Raw genomic sequence first — 13,294 nt, forward strand, 5'->3', positions numbered from 1 at the left:
AAAACACACAAGTATGTGTCCCGTCCTATCTCAGACCTCATATCTTATCTCAGATTAGGAAACTTGACTCTTCAATTGGTACTTGCCCTCATGCTTGTATGTGTGTTATACACAAGACTCACTGTATCCATGACAAGCGACATCGTTTAATTTAATCTTTAATAAATCTGCGGCATTAATCGTGCATTAATGCTTCAATAATCATATAAGTGGTGTTCTTTTGTGAAGATTATCTTGCTGAACAAGAAAGTATTGTAACTTTTGAGTATATAAATGTCTGCCACAGAGCTTATTGTCTGCACTAATCCAGCATCCAATAGAAAAATCTAATTGGTTTTTGGAGGGAATCAGAGCGACGCTAACTTCTGGGCTGGCTGATGACTGATTTGTTAACACTCACCAGAGTAGATGCCCTGAAAGGGTGCAGAGGCAGGCTTCTGTCCCCCTCTCTGCTCCCTCCGTCCCACCTCCCCCTCCTCGGCCGCCTCCTGTTTAGGCCGCCGTGGCGAGGACGGGGGCGGTGAAGCCGAGCGGGGGGAAGGCGGGTGAGGCAGGGGTGTTGCCGGGTGAGACAACACCCTCTGCCCACCGTCCTCTGACTTGAGGGTGGTCACCGGTGAGGGGAGCAGAGGCAGTGGGGTGAGGGAGGAGGTAGATGGAGTTGGTGAGCGAGAGGGGGGAGGAGCTTTGTGGGGGTGCAGGGCGGGTGAGGGAGACGGGGAGGAAATGGAGGAAGGGCGGGGCTTGGGGTCGGCGTTCCGCTTGTCTGCTTTGTCTTCTATCTCTGGCCGGTGCTCGCTGGCCTTTAAACGCTCCTGAAACACAGCAGAGAAGACGGCTCTGTACACGCTGTGTATGTATGATGTGACATCACTTTGCTTCAGGGCATAAACATCACTGTGTGGCATTGTTGAGACTTCCTTGACTGTATTCATCTGCAGCTGCAGGATGTGCTGCATAAATGGCGGTTTACTGAATGTGTTATACAACTTTTCTGTCACAAAAAAAAATGTGTCAAGGGTGTATATCATCTGCGTTATGTGTACCATCACATTCTGCACTTTTCTTATTATCAACAAATCCCATAAAACGACCAAAACCAGCAATGAAGGAATTCTACTAACAAGAACTCTGCCAAAGAGATGCGTTATTGTCTGAAAACTATTAAAAACACACAAATGAGCACACTTGTTGCAGTCTTCAGATCCCTGTCTTGAGAACAACCATGCCCCCCTTTAGGTGAAAACCAGCACAGTAAAAGCTAGTTAATGATGTTACAGAACAAATGACGTGTGCCGATTGTGACTGTAGACTGACATGAATCAGAAAAGAGTCTTAGTGATGGTGAAACTAAAGTTTTTACTGTGAGTAATATGGCCTAACCATAAAAACACCTGTTTTTAGGGCGGAGTTTGGTTCAACAGTCCAAAAAAGCCAAATAAAGTGTCTTCATGATAGAAAAAGTGACACAAGTCTGAAAAATAACACCTGAAGATTCAGTAAGGTAGCTTTTTTCAATGCATGTAATTTTTTTTTAACATATATATTTTTGTTAATGTATAATGACGCCTATACGTGATCAGCAAAGAGTCAAAGAACAAACATCAAATCAACAATGTGCATGTGCACATCTTCAGAAATGAATGTCAACCCAAATTTGTGGTTAAACAGCAAGTAAATCTCTGACCTCAATTTTCACCCTGTCATAGAATGCCAGTTTATGTGTGTGTGTGTGTGTGTGTGTGTGTGTGTGTGTGTGTGTGTGTGTGTGTGTGTGTGTGTGTAATATCTGCCCCACTTGTAGCTCTCCAGATCTCTACAGAGCCACGATCCTTGTGTTTATTGTTATGTTTGTTCTTACACAGCTAGAGGACTGTTGTGCTTTATGTTCGTGTAGTTATCGGCGTGTGTACACTGAACAACACCGAGTGTACTTACAACTAGCTGCGCATTCCTCTGCAGCTCCAGGACCTGCGCTGTGTGCTGCTGGATCATGAGCAGCTCCTGTTGCCGGAGCATCTGCTGCTGGGAGAGGAGCTGGAGCTGGGCTGCGTGCTGCAGCGAGCTGCCTGTACCGTACACCCCCGACCACACCGGGGCTCCACGCTCCAGTACATCACCTCCTGCAGAGCAAAGGAGGAGGGCAAGCAGGAGGAAGGTAACTTAAAAATGCATCTAAACTGGCTGCTGTTGTTTTAAAGATGAGAGATTGTATTTGTCTTCATTTCTACAACTACAGGACATTTCTACTTTCTCCAACATCAACCCTCTACTGCAGTATTTTGATTATATATATATTATTTTATTATATATATGTCTACTACTGAGCCACTAAGTTCAACTGTTTATACACTACTTTTAACTGTTTCAACTGCTTAGACGATCCTCTAAACTAACTTTCAGCTGTTACTTTAACACTTTAACACTACTTTAACCTACCAGTTTCAACCGTCTAGCCATTAGATAAAAATTTAAACTAGAGAAACATTAATTTTAGCTAGCGGTTTTAAATCATTCATGTATTAGTTACTTTTAGCCAACTATTTCAACAGTTTTCCATTAACTGCAGCTATATATTTCAATCATGTATCCATTACCTTTTTAACTAACTGTTCAGATTTTTCTGCTCCCTTGATGACTAGTTTTCACACAATCCATAATAGTTTCATGTACCCCGTGGCCAGTGTGGAAGTACCTTCTGAGTAAAAGTACCTCTGGTTGGGAATCACTGCTCTATTGTGATGCTTCATATTATTTTGTTTTCTCTTTCACTTTACAGAAGATGATAATCATGTTTGAAGTGCATCACAGTGCCTTCCTCTCTGTGCTGTAAAGCAGCAGAAAGCGAAAAACTACTGGCATTCAATCCAAAATAACATATGGAGGCTGTCATTATTGTTGGATATGGTCTCATTTGTTTCCAGTAATGACTAACACTAACATCTGTTTCAAAAAGAACATGGTAATTATTTATTTTTTGCCAAAAACGTAACAAGATGATAAAATCGGCAAACCGACATCATGTACCCGTTTCATACATACACACAGAGACAAACAGAGAGAGCGGCTTTCATACCATAGTGTGGCAGGTGTTCAGTGGGGATGACTATTAGCTGTCCAGACTGTGGGTCCCTGGCAAACTGGTAGGGAGGGGGTATGGAGCCTGGCAGAGGGGGTGGGTAGCCTGGGGGGAGGGTCTGGTGGAGTGAGGAAGGACCCAGGCCTGGGAGGAGGAGGAGGAGGGGAACAAATGGGTAAAAATGGAAAGAAAAAGCATTAAAAATGTTAGAGGCTGAGAAGATGAGAATAGAAAAAAAATCTCAGCCAAGTCAAAACTAACATTTACTCAGCATCATTATTCACCCAATATATATATAGCCATGTTGAAGCCATAACGGCATTACATCAGTGAGCACACACTGAATTTAGCTGCGTTTGAGAGATTTTATTTTTTCAGGCCCAGTGTCTAGACAGAGCCAGCCATTAGGGAGCTCTGTGTACACATGTGTGTGTGTGTTTTCCACATTTTCAGACGTTGTGTGTGTAGTTATGTGCAAGCTCACATAAATATGTGTGTCCTGATGCTATTATTTCTGGACAGCAAGCGTTGGAGGAGCAGGAATGTCCTGCAAAGATCAGGAATGTCTGAGGAACTTGACCCCTGGAGGCTGCTGCTGGACGAGCCACTCGACAGACAGACAACACCTCCCTTCTCTGTTCCACCAATAAGAGAAGGCTACACGGACACATGTAGAATTTTGCAAGCAAGCCACATGGTGCTGAACTGATTGAGACTCTTTAGTCTTTAGCACCTGGTTGGATAGCTCTGATGACAAGACATGAAGATACAGATGCTCACTGAAAAGGCCAAGAGCTGCAAATGCAGAATCTGTAATTGTGCCAGTATTTTCTGTTTTCTTTTCTCCTTTATGACAGTGAACTGAATATATTTGAATTGTGGGCAAAACAAGAGGTGAGCGTGGGCTTTGGGAAACGATAATCAACATTTTTCACCACTTTCTGACATTTTAAGGACCAAACAACTAGATTATTCCACTAGTTTATTCAAGAAAATAATCAACGGATTAAACGATAAAGAAAATAATCATTTGTTAAAGCTTTACAATAGTCCAAAACCCACAGACATTCAGATTACTGATATACAAAAAAAGAAAAGCTGCAAAATCTACACAACTCAGAGGTTAGAACTAATATTTAGTATTTAGTATAAAAAAATGACTTGTTTATCAAAATCATTGCCCATTAATTTTCTGATGGTGGACTAACTGAGTCTTCAACTCTAAAGAACATCTAATCACTTGTCTCCTGATGCAAGCTGTGAAATTGTTGGACTCGCTAAAATACATGCCTCGATTTAGCTGTTGTATAAAAAGTGCGTAACAAGGAATGTTAAGAATTTTCTGGGACATCTAAACATGTGCTTGTAGAAGTTAACAAGTGTTCTCCGTCACGTGTGCGTCCACTTACTGTATGGTGAGCTGGAGAGCCAGACTGGGGGGGCTCCAGGCCGGGGCATCCAGGGGTGAGAGGTCAGAGTTGAAGGGTCAGGAGGCCAACGTCCCGCCCCTGCCAGGGCAGCCCCGCCTGTCACCATAAGGTTGGGGGTCATGAGGCTCGGGGTCATCATGCTGGGCGTCAGGCCGCTAGACAGCGGAGCGGGGTGCATTTGAGTAAACTCTGCCAGCTCCTTGGACTCTCTGGAAGGAATAAAAGGAACGTTTTTATTCAGCACTGTGTGTTTAGATGTAGATTTTATGAACAGGGGAGATACAGTGGCGCAGCAGCCACGCCCCCTCACCTGAGCACTTTCTCCTGCTCACGCTCCAGACGGCCGGCCAGCAGTCTGTCATCATGGTGACGAGCGCGTTCCTCCCCTCGCTCCTCATCTGTAACGGGTTCAGGTGCAGGGGGAGAGAAACAGATTAGATAAAGATGTTCAGTAGCTGCATCACTGAGGCTCCTTGAATGTGTAAACCCTGATCCCAAATGTAATATATATTAAAGAAAGGGATACAAGCTGTGACACAGATTCGCTGGACGGTTTAGAGCAATGCTGAAGAGATGTGTGGTGAGATGAGAAGAAATGGTGGCAGCGGAGGGAAACGGGAGAAAGCTGGGTGACACTGGCTATGTAATTGTGACACAACACAGCATGTCCAAATGAGAGGAGAAGCTAAAAATACGATGTTGGGCCACAGTCTGAACACACAGAGCGTGTGTGTACACATACAGTACAAACACACACACAAACGGAGTGACAGCTCTCACTCTGAGTGTCAGCTCTTATCAGTTATTAGTCTAGTGCCACAGGAGATGTGTGAACATACAACTACTGCCTTACTACACACACAGCCTTAAAGGGACAGTTCACACCAAAATCAAAAATACATATTTTTCCTCTTACATGTAGTGCTGTTTATCTATCTTTATCCAGTTTTGGAGATATTGGCGATGAGGGTGTCTGCCTTCTCTCAAATATAATGGGACTAAATGGCAATTTGCCTGCATTTCTCTCGAATTTTCACACCTTTTGTCCTTTATCACAACCCATTTCTGGCACTTTCCAGCCTGTATAAGCACTGTTACTCCAAAAGTCTACCGTTTCCACCTGGACAACAACACAGCTACACCAAACCAGACGTCTTAGAGAGAACAATTCCAAAAAAATAAATGAATGAAAGACAACTGATGACTATAGTTTATGCTAGAGATTTATGCAAGTTCATGTTCTATTATTAATCGGTTATTAAATTAATTGCCAGCTATTTTGACAACTGATTAATCAGTTTGAGCAATTAAAAAAAAAGTCAAAATTCTCTGATTCCAGCTTCTTAAATGTCAATATTTTCTGGTTTCTTAACTCCTCTCAGACAGTAAACTGAATATCTTTAGGTTGTGGACAACACAAGACATTTGAGGATGTCGTCATGGACTTTGGGAAACACTGATTGACTTAATAACAAAAACAATTCCTTTAATTCCTTCCTAAGAATTAAAAGCAAAATTAAAAGTATTTAACATAACAATGCTGTTTTGTCGATTAGTTATTTGCCACCAAAATGCAGCACACAAAGACTCTGAAACTCAGATTTTTTTGTGTTAAAACCCTTCTTACATTCATAGTCTCAAGGTTGCCAAATATGGCAATGTATCTTTCCAAAAATCATGACCTGGTTTTGCAAATCATCCACAGACTTTATTTGTGTCAGTAGGAACTACTTTCTTTCTGCCAGAAAGAATGCACTTCCAGTAGATTCTACTGCAGAAAAAATGCCATTTAGTCCCATTACACTCAAGAGGAGGCAGATGTCTCTATGGTCAATATTTCCAAAACTCAACAGCTCACACCAAATCAATCTAGATGGATAAATGGCACAACAAACCAGAGGAAAAATATGTACTTTTGATTTTGTGTTGAACTATCCCTTTAAACCACTCCTGCTTATTATGAGAGCCAACGGCCAAAGACAAGAGATGGAGAGAAAAAAAAAACAGAAGGGAAGCAGCAGCACTCAGCCAAGCAATCCAGAATAAACATGAGGATCTCCTGCTCGCACTCTTTCCCCGTTAACACTCTTCTACTGCCATCCACGCTGACTGGAGGTCCCCAAGCAGCAGAAAGGTTTTATACAAGTGTGCTGAACCCTTCAGTTCTGCTCGAGGAGTGTGTGCATGTGTGTAGCCCGTAAAGGGACAAGAGACTTTAACAAACCCTGACATGCTCCGCAGGAAAGGTTTCAAGACTGTTACCAAGGTTACAGGGAGCCTGTCCCACATGCTATCCTCTCTGCATCAGAAAGCCAGCGATTAGCGCTGCACGCCCCCTCTTTCTCCCTGTTCCTCCGTCACCGGTCCTCCCGCAATCTCACGCTATCTGTTCACTTCTTTACTTCCCGACATACCTCTCCTCTTCCCATTTATCAACCTATCGATCTGCGTCCATTTCTTATCATTAGCCTACTCCTCTTCTTCTCCATCCTCTCATCCATCCATCCATCTATTTGTGTTTTCTGCGTAAATCCTCTCCCGTTTATTTAGAGCTCTTGTTAGCGTGAGGGGCTGATGCTATTAGACCAATCACTCTGCTCGAGCAAGGAAATGAATAAACGCCCCCAACAGGGATGCACGTGCATGCACACACGCAAATACACAAACATCTACACATGCAATTCCTCATATACACTTGCGCACACACAGTCTGTCACTCTCATGACTGATCCATTGCTTAGCAACGCACCCATGGTCTTATTGTAATTCAAGGCTTGTTTGTAGCTTTTAGCTGCACTCTGTAATGACATGTTTAATGCAGAGAGGGTGGAGGTGGGGTGGCGAGGTGGAGCTGAAGAAAAGAGTGGAAAAAGAGCAGGGGGCCTGAGGTGGGACAAGGAGGGAGTGCCGCTACAAAGAGAGCTTCTTACAGAGGAAGGAAGGCTGGTGAAGGAAGGAGGGAGACATTCAAGCAGATGAAAAGAGCAAGAGAGATGGAGAGGTGAACTGTGGGAGAACAGACAGATGGACAGAAACAAGGAGAAAGACAGACAGAGCGATGGAGAGGGAGCACTGTAGCTGAATGACCTTGACGTACAAGAATAGAGCGGCTGTATGGCAGGAATTGCTATGCAGCGTAGAGAGAGCCAACATGCTCACCAAAAAACGCAGCCTTTTAACAAAATACAATCCATGACATAATTAGTCATTTGAGGAGGAGGGAGGGGGGAAAGAGTTGTTTTTACTATTCCAATCACGTTACATGCATGAACACCTCAAAGTCAAACAGGGCTGAGGAAACATGACTTTGATCCGAAAAGAAAATGAATCCTCCATTATTCATGGGAACCGAAATGAGGAATCATTTGCTCTCGGTTCATTTAACTAAGGGGATCTACATTCCCTGCAGTGTGATTCTGAGAGAAGCCACAGTGGAGACACAGTTGAAAGCAAAACCAGCAGAAAATACATTAGAAAAATGTTTCCAATAAATTAAGTACACTTGATTTAACTTGCCAGAAACTGTAAAATGTAGAATGTATTTGGATAAATGTCACCACAGGACTTCTGGCAAGTTTTTCAAACATATATCCAATGAAAATGCATGTACCAAAAACAGTGTTTCCCTTTATGCATGAGCACAGCATAAGTGATTCATGTTTCAGTTTCATTTGTACCTCTATCATTCACATGCAAGAAAAGAAAATATAGCAGAATTCACCACAGGAGTACAGCTCTTAAATGGTAATTTGGGTATTTTTCAAACTGAACCAGATTTCCCCATGTTTCATTTCAAAATGACTACTGGGGACAACAATTTTTGAAATTAGTCAAGCATTGATCGCAACCACTCACAGGCACAGATTGTTATTCTGAGTGTCTGACAACATTATTGAAAAGATCCCTAAAGAGAGAGACATTTTTTTAAAGATTAAGATACGTTTTGTTTAACAGCTGATTGATTGCTCTTGCCAAAGCCACCAGACTCCATTTGCAAAGCTGTAATTTTAACATTGTCATCTAAATTCAAACTTGACAGAAACAAAATAAAACAAATCGTCAATGACTAATCATCACTCCAACAATCACCAACTCTGGTTTGGCTGAAATAAACTCTTAATTCACCGCGTTAGGTGTGAAAATATTCGGGCCGTTTCTCCCTGCATCTTCTCTGATGTCCGATCTCCCCCTTGCTCCTCTTTTGATATTTTCAGAATGAACACATTAAATTAAGGGTGTATTATTTCGGCAAAACCACAGTTGGTGACTGACTGAGCAGTGGAAAGACGAGCCAAGAGTTTTCTTTTTGCTTCTGCAGAATTTGAATGAAAATGATGATGTTAAAATAACAGTTTTGCAAAGAAGATCCGGTTAGTTTGCTGAAAATGATTAATCAGCTGTTTCTGGTTAAATAAAAAGGATCTGAGTAACAAAAAGTTTTATCACTGTAGTGATTCTGGTGGTGCTTTGACTGTGGGCAGTTGCCTGGAGATAACACTGTAGCTCTGCGCTGGACCCCTGGTGTGTTAGTATATGAGAGGTGGAGCAAAAATACTGAAGTTACCCTTTAAGTAATGATGAGGCATTAAAATGAGTTTTCTGGCCTCTGTCTTACATAAAAGACACGGTTACCTTTAATAGCTGTTTGCAGCAGGGTTCTCTGTGAGTCTGAAGGTCCACTGGTCTGTTTACTGGTGTTCCCACTGTCTCTCTGCCGAGCAACTGCAACAGCGATGCCAACTGGAGGGTGGCGTACCTCTCCTTCTCCCTCTCGGCCAAACGAGCGGGCGCTGTCCGGCCGCTCCTGCTCCCTCTTCAGCTGGGGAGGCACTCTTAACGCCCCTGATCCAACCGATACCCTGTCCCTGTCTCTCTCTCTCTCTTTTTCCCTCTCTCTTTCCCTTTCCCGCTCCCTCTCCTTTTCCCGCTCCCTCTCTCTTTCGCTTTCCGAGACGATGTTACCCAGACCCCCAAAGGGCCCTCGGCCATCCGCCGTATGCCTGGAGGATCCGGGTCCCTCAGCAGCAAAGTTCCCACTGTATTTAATTAGACTCTGCATGGCCGATACCTCTGTGGGATCCGAACCTGCTCCCCCACCCCGCTCTCCACCACCAGACCCCCCAGGTCGGTAGAGTGCCGACGGGTCCAGGTAACGTCTTTGACTCCCCTCGTCGCCTGCGTGCGTGTGTCTGTGTGGGGAGGGGAGTGTTTGTGGGGAATGGCTGTGGGCGGAGTGTGGGTTGTTGGCGGGCCGGTGGCTTGTGTGAGGCGAATGGGACATTTGTGTGTGCGTCTGCTGGCTGTGTGGGGAGGAGAGTGTGTGTCCGTGTTGGGCTGCCAGGGCAGCCATGTGACTTGTGGCATAGTTAGCTAATGGGCTGATGGTATTCCACTTAGGCTCCGCCCCTGCCCGCTCTATGCCCAGTCGGAGCGAGTGTTTGGGGATGTCCCTGGTTTCTGGGCTGAACCTTGATTGATTGGAGGAGTAGGACACGTCCTGTCCTCGTTTACCAATGGAACCATTGGAACAAATGACAGAACCTTCCTCTCTTTGATTGCCTGAATCGCCAGACTGAGAGAGTCGAGGATGCTCCACTGAGATTCTCTCAGGAAACCTGTAGCTCTCCCGCTCTTTTCTGTCCCGCTCACGCTCTCTGTCCCTGTCTCTGTCCCTGTCCCTGTCCCTGTCTCTGTCCCTGTCTCTGTCCCTGTCCCTGTCTCTGTGTTTGTTGTCGCGGGCCTGTGATGCAATCTGGATGGGCCCGACCCGCTCGTCGTAAACCTCCACAGAAGGCACATATGTGGGCGCGCTGACCCGCTGCTCTCTGACAGGCTCTCTGGGTGTGGAGGGTTGGAGCGCAGGAGGATGGGCATAGGAGATGTGGAGGGTCCCGGCCGATGTTGCCACAGAGTCGTTCCTCCTCTGTCTGTCTGAGTGAGAGTTTGAGTTGTTGGAGTTAACATTAGAGTTATGGTTGTGGTGGGGCCGGTTCTCTTCATCCCGACCCACTCTGTCCGTTTCTGGTCCGTGAAACCTGCCTGCAGCTCCAATCCCGCCTCCGCCTAAGGGCAAGGAGGGCCGAGGAGGCGAAGGCCTGGATCTGGGCTCCGCTGTGGAGGGTTGGGAGTGTGACTTCTGCTGGTGGTGGTGGTGAGGATGCAAGGACCAAACATCTCTCTCCGTGTCCCGATCCCTGTCTTTCTCCCGTTCCCGGTCGCCGCTCCTCGCCCTGCGGTCCTCCTCGTTCCGTCCGTCCTGCGTCAGGTCCACCACGCTGTGTGGCCTCTGCTCCTCTCTTGACCGCTCTCTCTCTCGCTCTCTCTCCCTCTCTCTCTCCCTCTCCCCCCGGTAATGCCGGTCCCTGCCGCCGTCCCGGGACGTCCTCTGAGGGGGTGTGGAGCTGGACGGGGCAGTCGGGGGTGCAGACGGGGTATGCAAGGGCAACTGGCTCAAGGAGGCTGGCAGGTAAAATCCCTCTAAAAGACATGAAACACATGTGAGTGTAAAAACACAAAAACACACTACATGAACACAGACTGATGAAAGATATTTAGAGCAAAACAGGCAGAAGTGAGCTTAATAAACATATGATGACTGACTTTATAATAACCATCATTTATAAATGGTAAATTAGTAGATAGACAATAAAACTTTTACCATTAACAAACATTAAAATAATATTTAAATATGATTTAGAAACATAATTTAAACATAGTTGTAAAGTTTTATGAACATCAATTGGACCTTTATAAACAGCTATCCAAATAATGTTTGTAGATGCATTATACAGTATTTATTAACCATTTACAAAGTAACAGTAAGTATGTACACTAACTATCCAGATGATGTTCACATTCAACCCCTTCTCACTCCCAAGTTTTCAAATACGACAGCTTGGCCAGTGGCCCTACGCTTCAAACTGTGACTCCTCTACGATCAGTTTTGCACATGCAGGACACTGTGGTAAAGTTAGCAGTAATAAATATGCAACATCTAAGTAGACTTTCAAAATAAAGGCACAAAAACTACTCAAGTAGGTTTAAGAAAAGATCATGCTTTGGGTTAAACTAAGTATGTTGCTTAGGAAAGTTTATGTAAGTAATGCAACGTACCCAAGTTACATACGTATGAAGTGTATGACAGTCATCCAAATCATTTCATAGACATTGGCCAACAAAATGTATTGAGGATTACAAATCATTAACAAATACTTAATATAATTTGTTAAAAGTGAAATAACTATTAACTATCTATTTATTAACAATGGTTCTTATACAGTGTCAAAAAATATTTTAATGTTGACTTGCCAAGAAGATGTAAGTTACACAAACCTAGAGGAGATGTGGAACAATCACATCCAGGACGAGCACGATCACTATACATTACACTAAAACTGTTCCTCCTGTCAGCTGAATGTGGCTCATTCCTGAACCGAGGTCTGGCCCAGTTCCACAACAAACTACAAGTCTTCTTACTAAATAAAACAGGTTCGACACAAAACCTGCTCGTACTCATGCATCACAGCATAAGAGAGAATTTGTACACTAAATTCAGCCACTTGTCTCAATGATGGCTGTTGCTGACAGCGACTGACCTTTATGTGAGTCGTAGAGAGGGTGCTGGGAGAGCGAGGGAGGATCCAGGTGCCCCAGGGACAGATAGGGGCTGGAGTACAGGCTGCTTGGCAGAGGAGGGTAGCCTGAAGAGACACAAACACAGGACAGGTCACACGATGTAGTTTACACAAAACTAAGATGATGATGCAGTAAGTTCTTCTCCAGCTCAGCCATGCAGATATCATGGTTTCCATTTAGAGCTACTGGACAAACGCTGGAGAACACAAACAGAATATTTGTACACACAACTAGAGCTGCAATGAGTCAGAAAACTAACTGGCGTATACTTTAAAAATCAGACTTTAAACTGTGAGGATTTGCTGCTTTTCTCTGTTTTATATCATTGTAAATTACATACTGATGGATTTTGGACTGTTGGAGAAAAACACCTGAAGAAATCAACTTTGACTCTGAAACACACACACACACTCAACATACAAAGTGTGTTTTTACATTTGACAGACTGAATGATTAAAAGGAAAAAAAAAATCAGCAGGTTCATTGATAATGAAACTAATCTTTCATTGTAGCTGTAGTAAGATCCACCTGAAGTTAATGAGTAACTTTACTTTCTAATGACCGTGAACAGACTGACAGAATGATGCAACCCTCTGAAATCCAACATCATCCACTGAGCCAAGCAGCCCACATATCAAATTAATGCATGTAATCCTGGGTTACAGGTAGAAAACTGTCAAACTCAGTTGCAAGTTTATTACTGCAGGTCAGGGACTCAACTTTCTTTGACTGGTAGACACTTTTGCAAAATGACAGGAGGCCAGGGGCCAATTTTTAACTTATTATATTTATCAGACAAATCAATAAACATTGCAAGGCCAATAGTGCATGATCTTTCTTTGTAGTTCTTTACTTTCAAATTAACTGACTTATTAACTAAATCAACTTGGTACAAGGATTGACGGCCTGTATGACAGCCAGATCAGATATTTTACTAATTATTTTCTGAATTGATTATTAATTGTTTGGTCTGCAGGACATAAAGAAATAGCAAAATGCATTTCACACGTTCCCATAGTTTATGGTGATGTCCTCAAATGTCTTATTTTGTCTGACCGGGTGACAGTCCAAAATGCAAATATATTCATTTTACTATCATAGATGTGATAGAAGTGAAAGAGAGATTTTTTCCCCATTTTTGTTACAAATT

At 43.7% G+C, this 13,294-nt stretch overlaps 1 protein-coding gene across 1 annotated transcript in view; it reads right to left on the minus strand.

Moving 5' to 3' along the window:
* The window catches only part of tnrc18 (trinucleotide repeat containing 18), a 61,374-nt gene that overhangs the window by 24,020 nt on the left and 24,060 nt on the right, over positions 1-13,294 (minus strand). The window contains exons 4-10 of the mRNA XM_084744419.1: positions 12,105-12,209; positions 9,142-10,986; positions 4,820-4,907; positions 4,489-4,718; positions 3,077-3,223; positions 1,939-2,123; positions 401-815 (exon numbers count right to left, since the gene is read on the minus strand). Of these exons, the coding sequence (XP_084600545.1) occupies positions 401-815; positions 1,939-2,123; positions 3,077-3,223; positions 4,489-4,718; positions 4,820-4,907; positions 9,142-10,986; positions 12,105-12,209 (3,015 nt within the window). The remainder of the gene's footprint in view (positions 1-400; positions 816-1,938; positions 2,124-3,076; positions 3,224-4,488; positions 4,719-4,819; positions 4,908-9,141; positions 10,987-12,104; positions 12,210-13,294) is intronic.

This window comes from Lutjanus erythropterus, chromosome 19 (assembly GCF_056507025.1).
Source record: "Lutjanus erythropterus isolate fLutEry1 chromosome 19, fLutEry1.hap2, whole genome shotgun sequence".
NCBI classification, from domain to species: Eukaryota; Metazoa; Chordata; class Actinopteri; order Lutjaniformes; family Lutjanidae; genus Lutjanus; species Lutjanus erythropterus.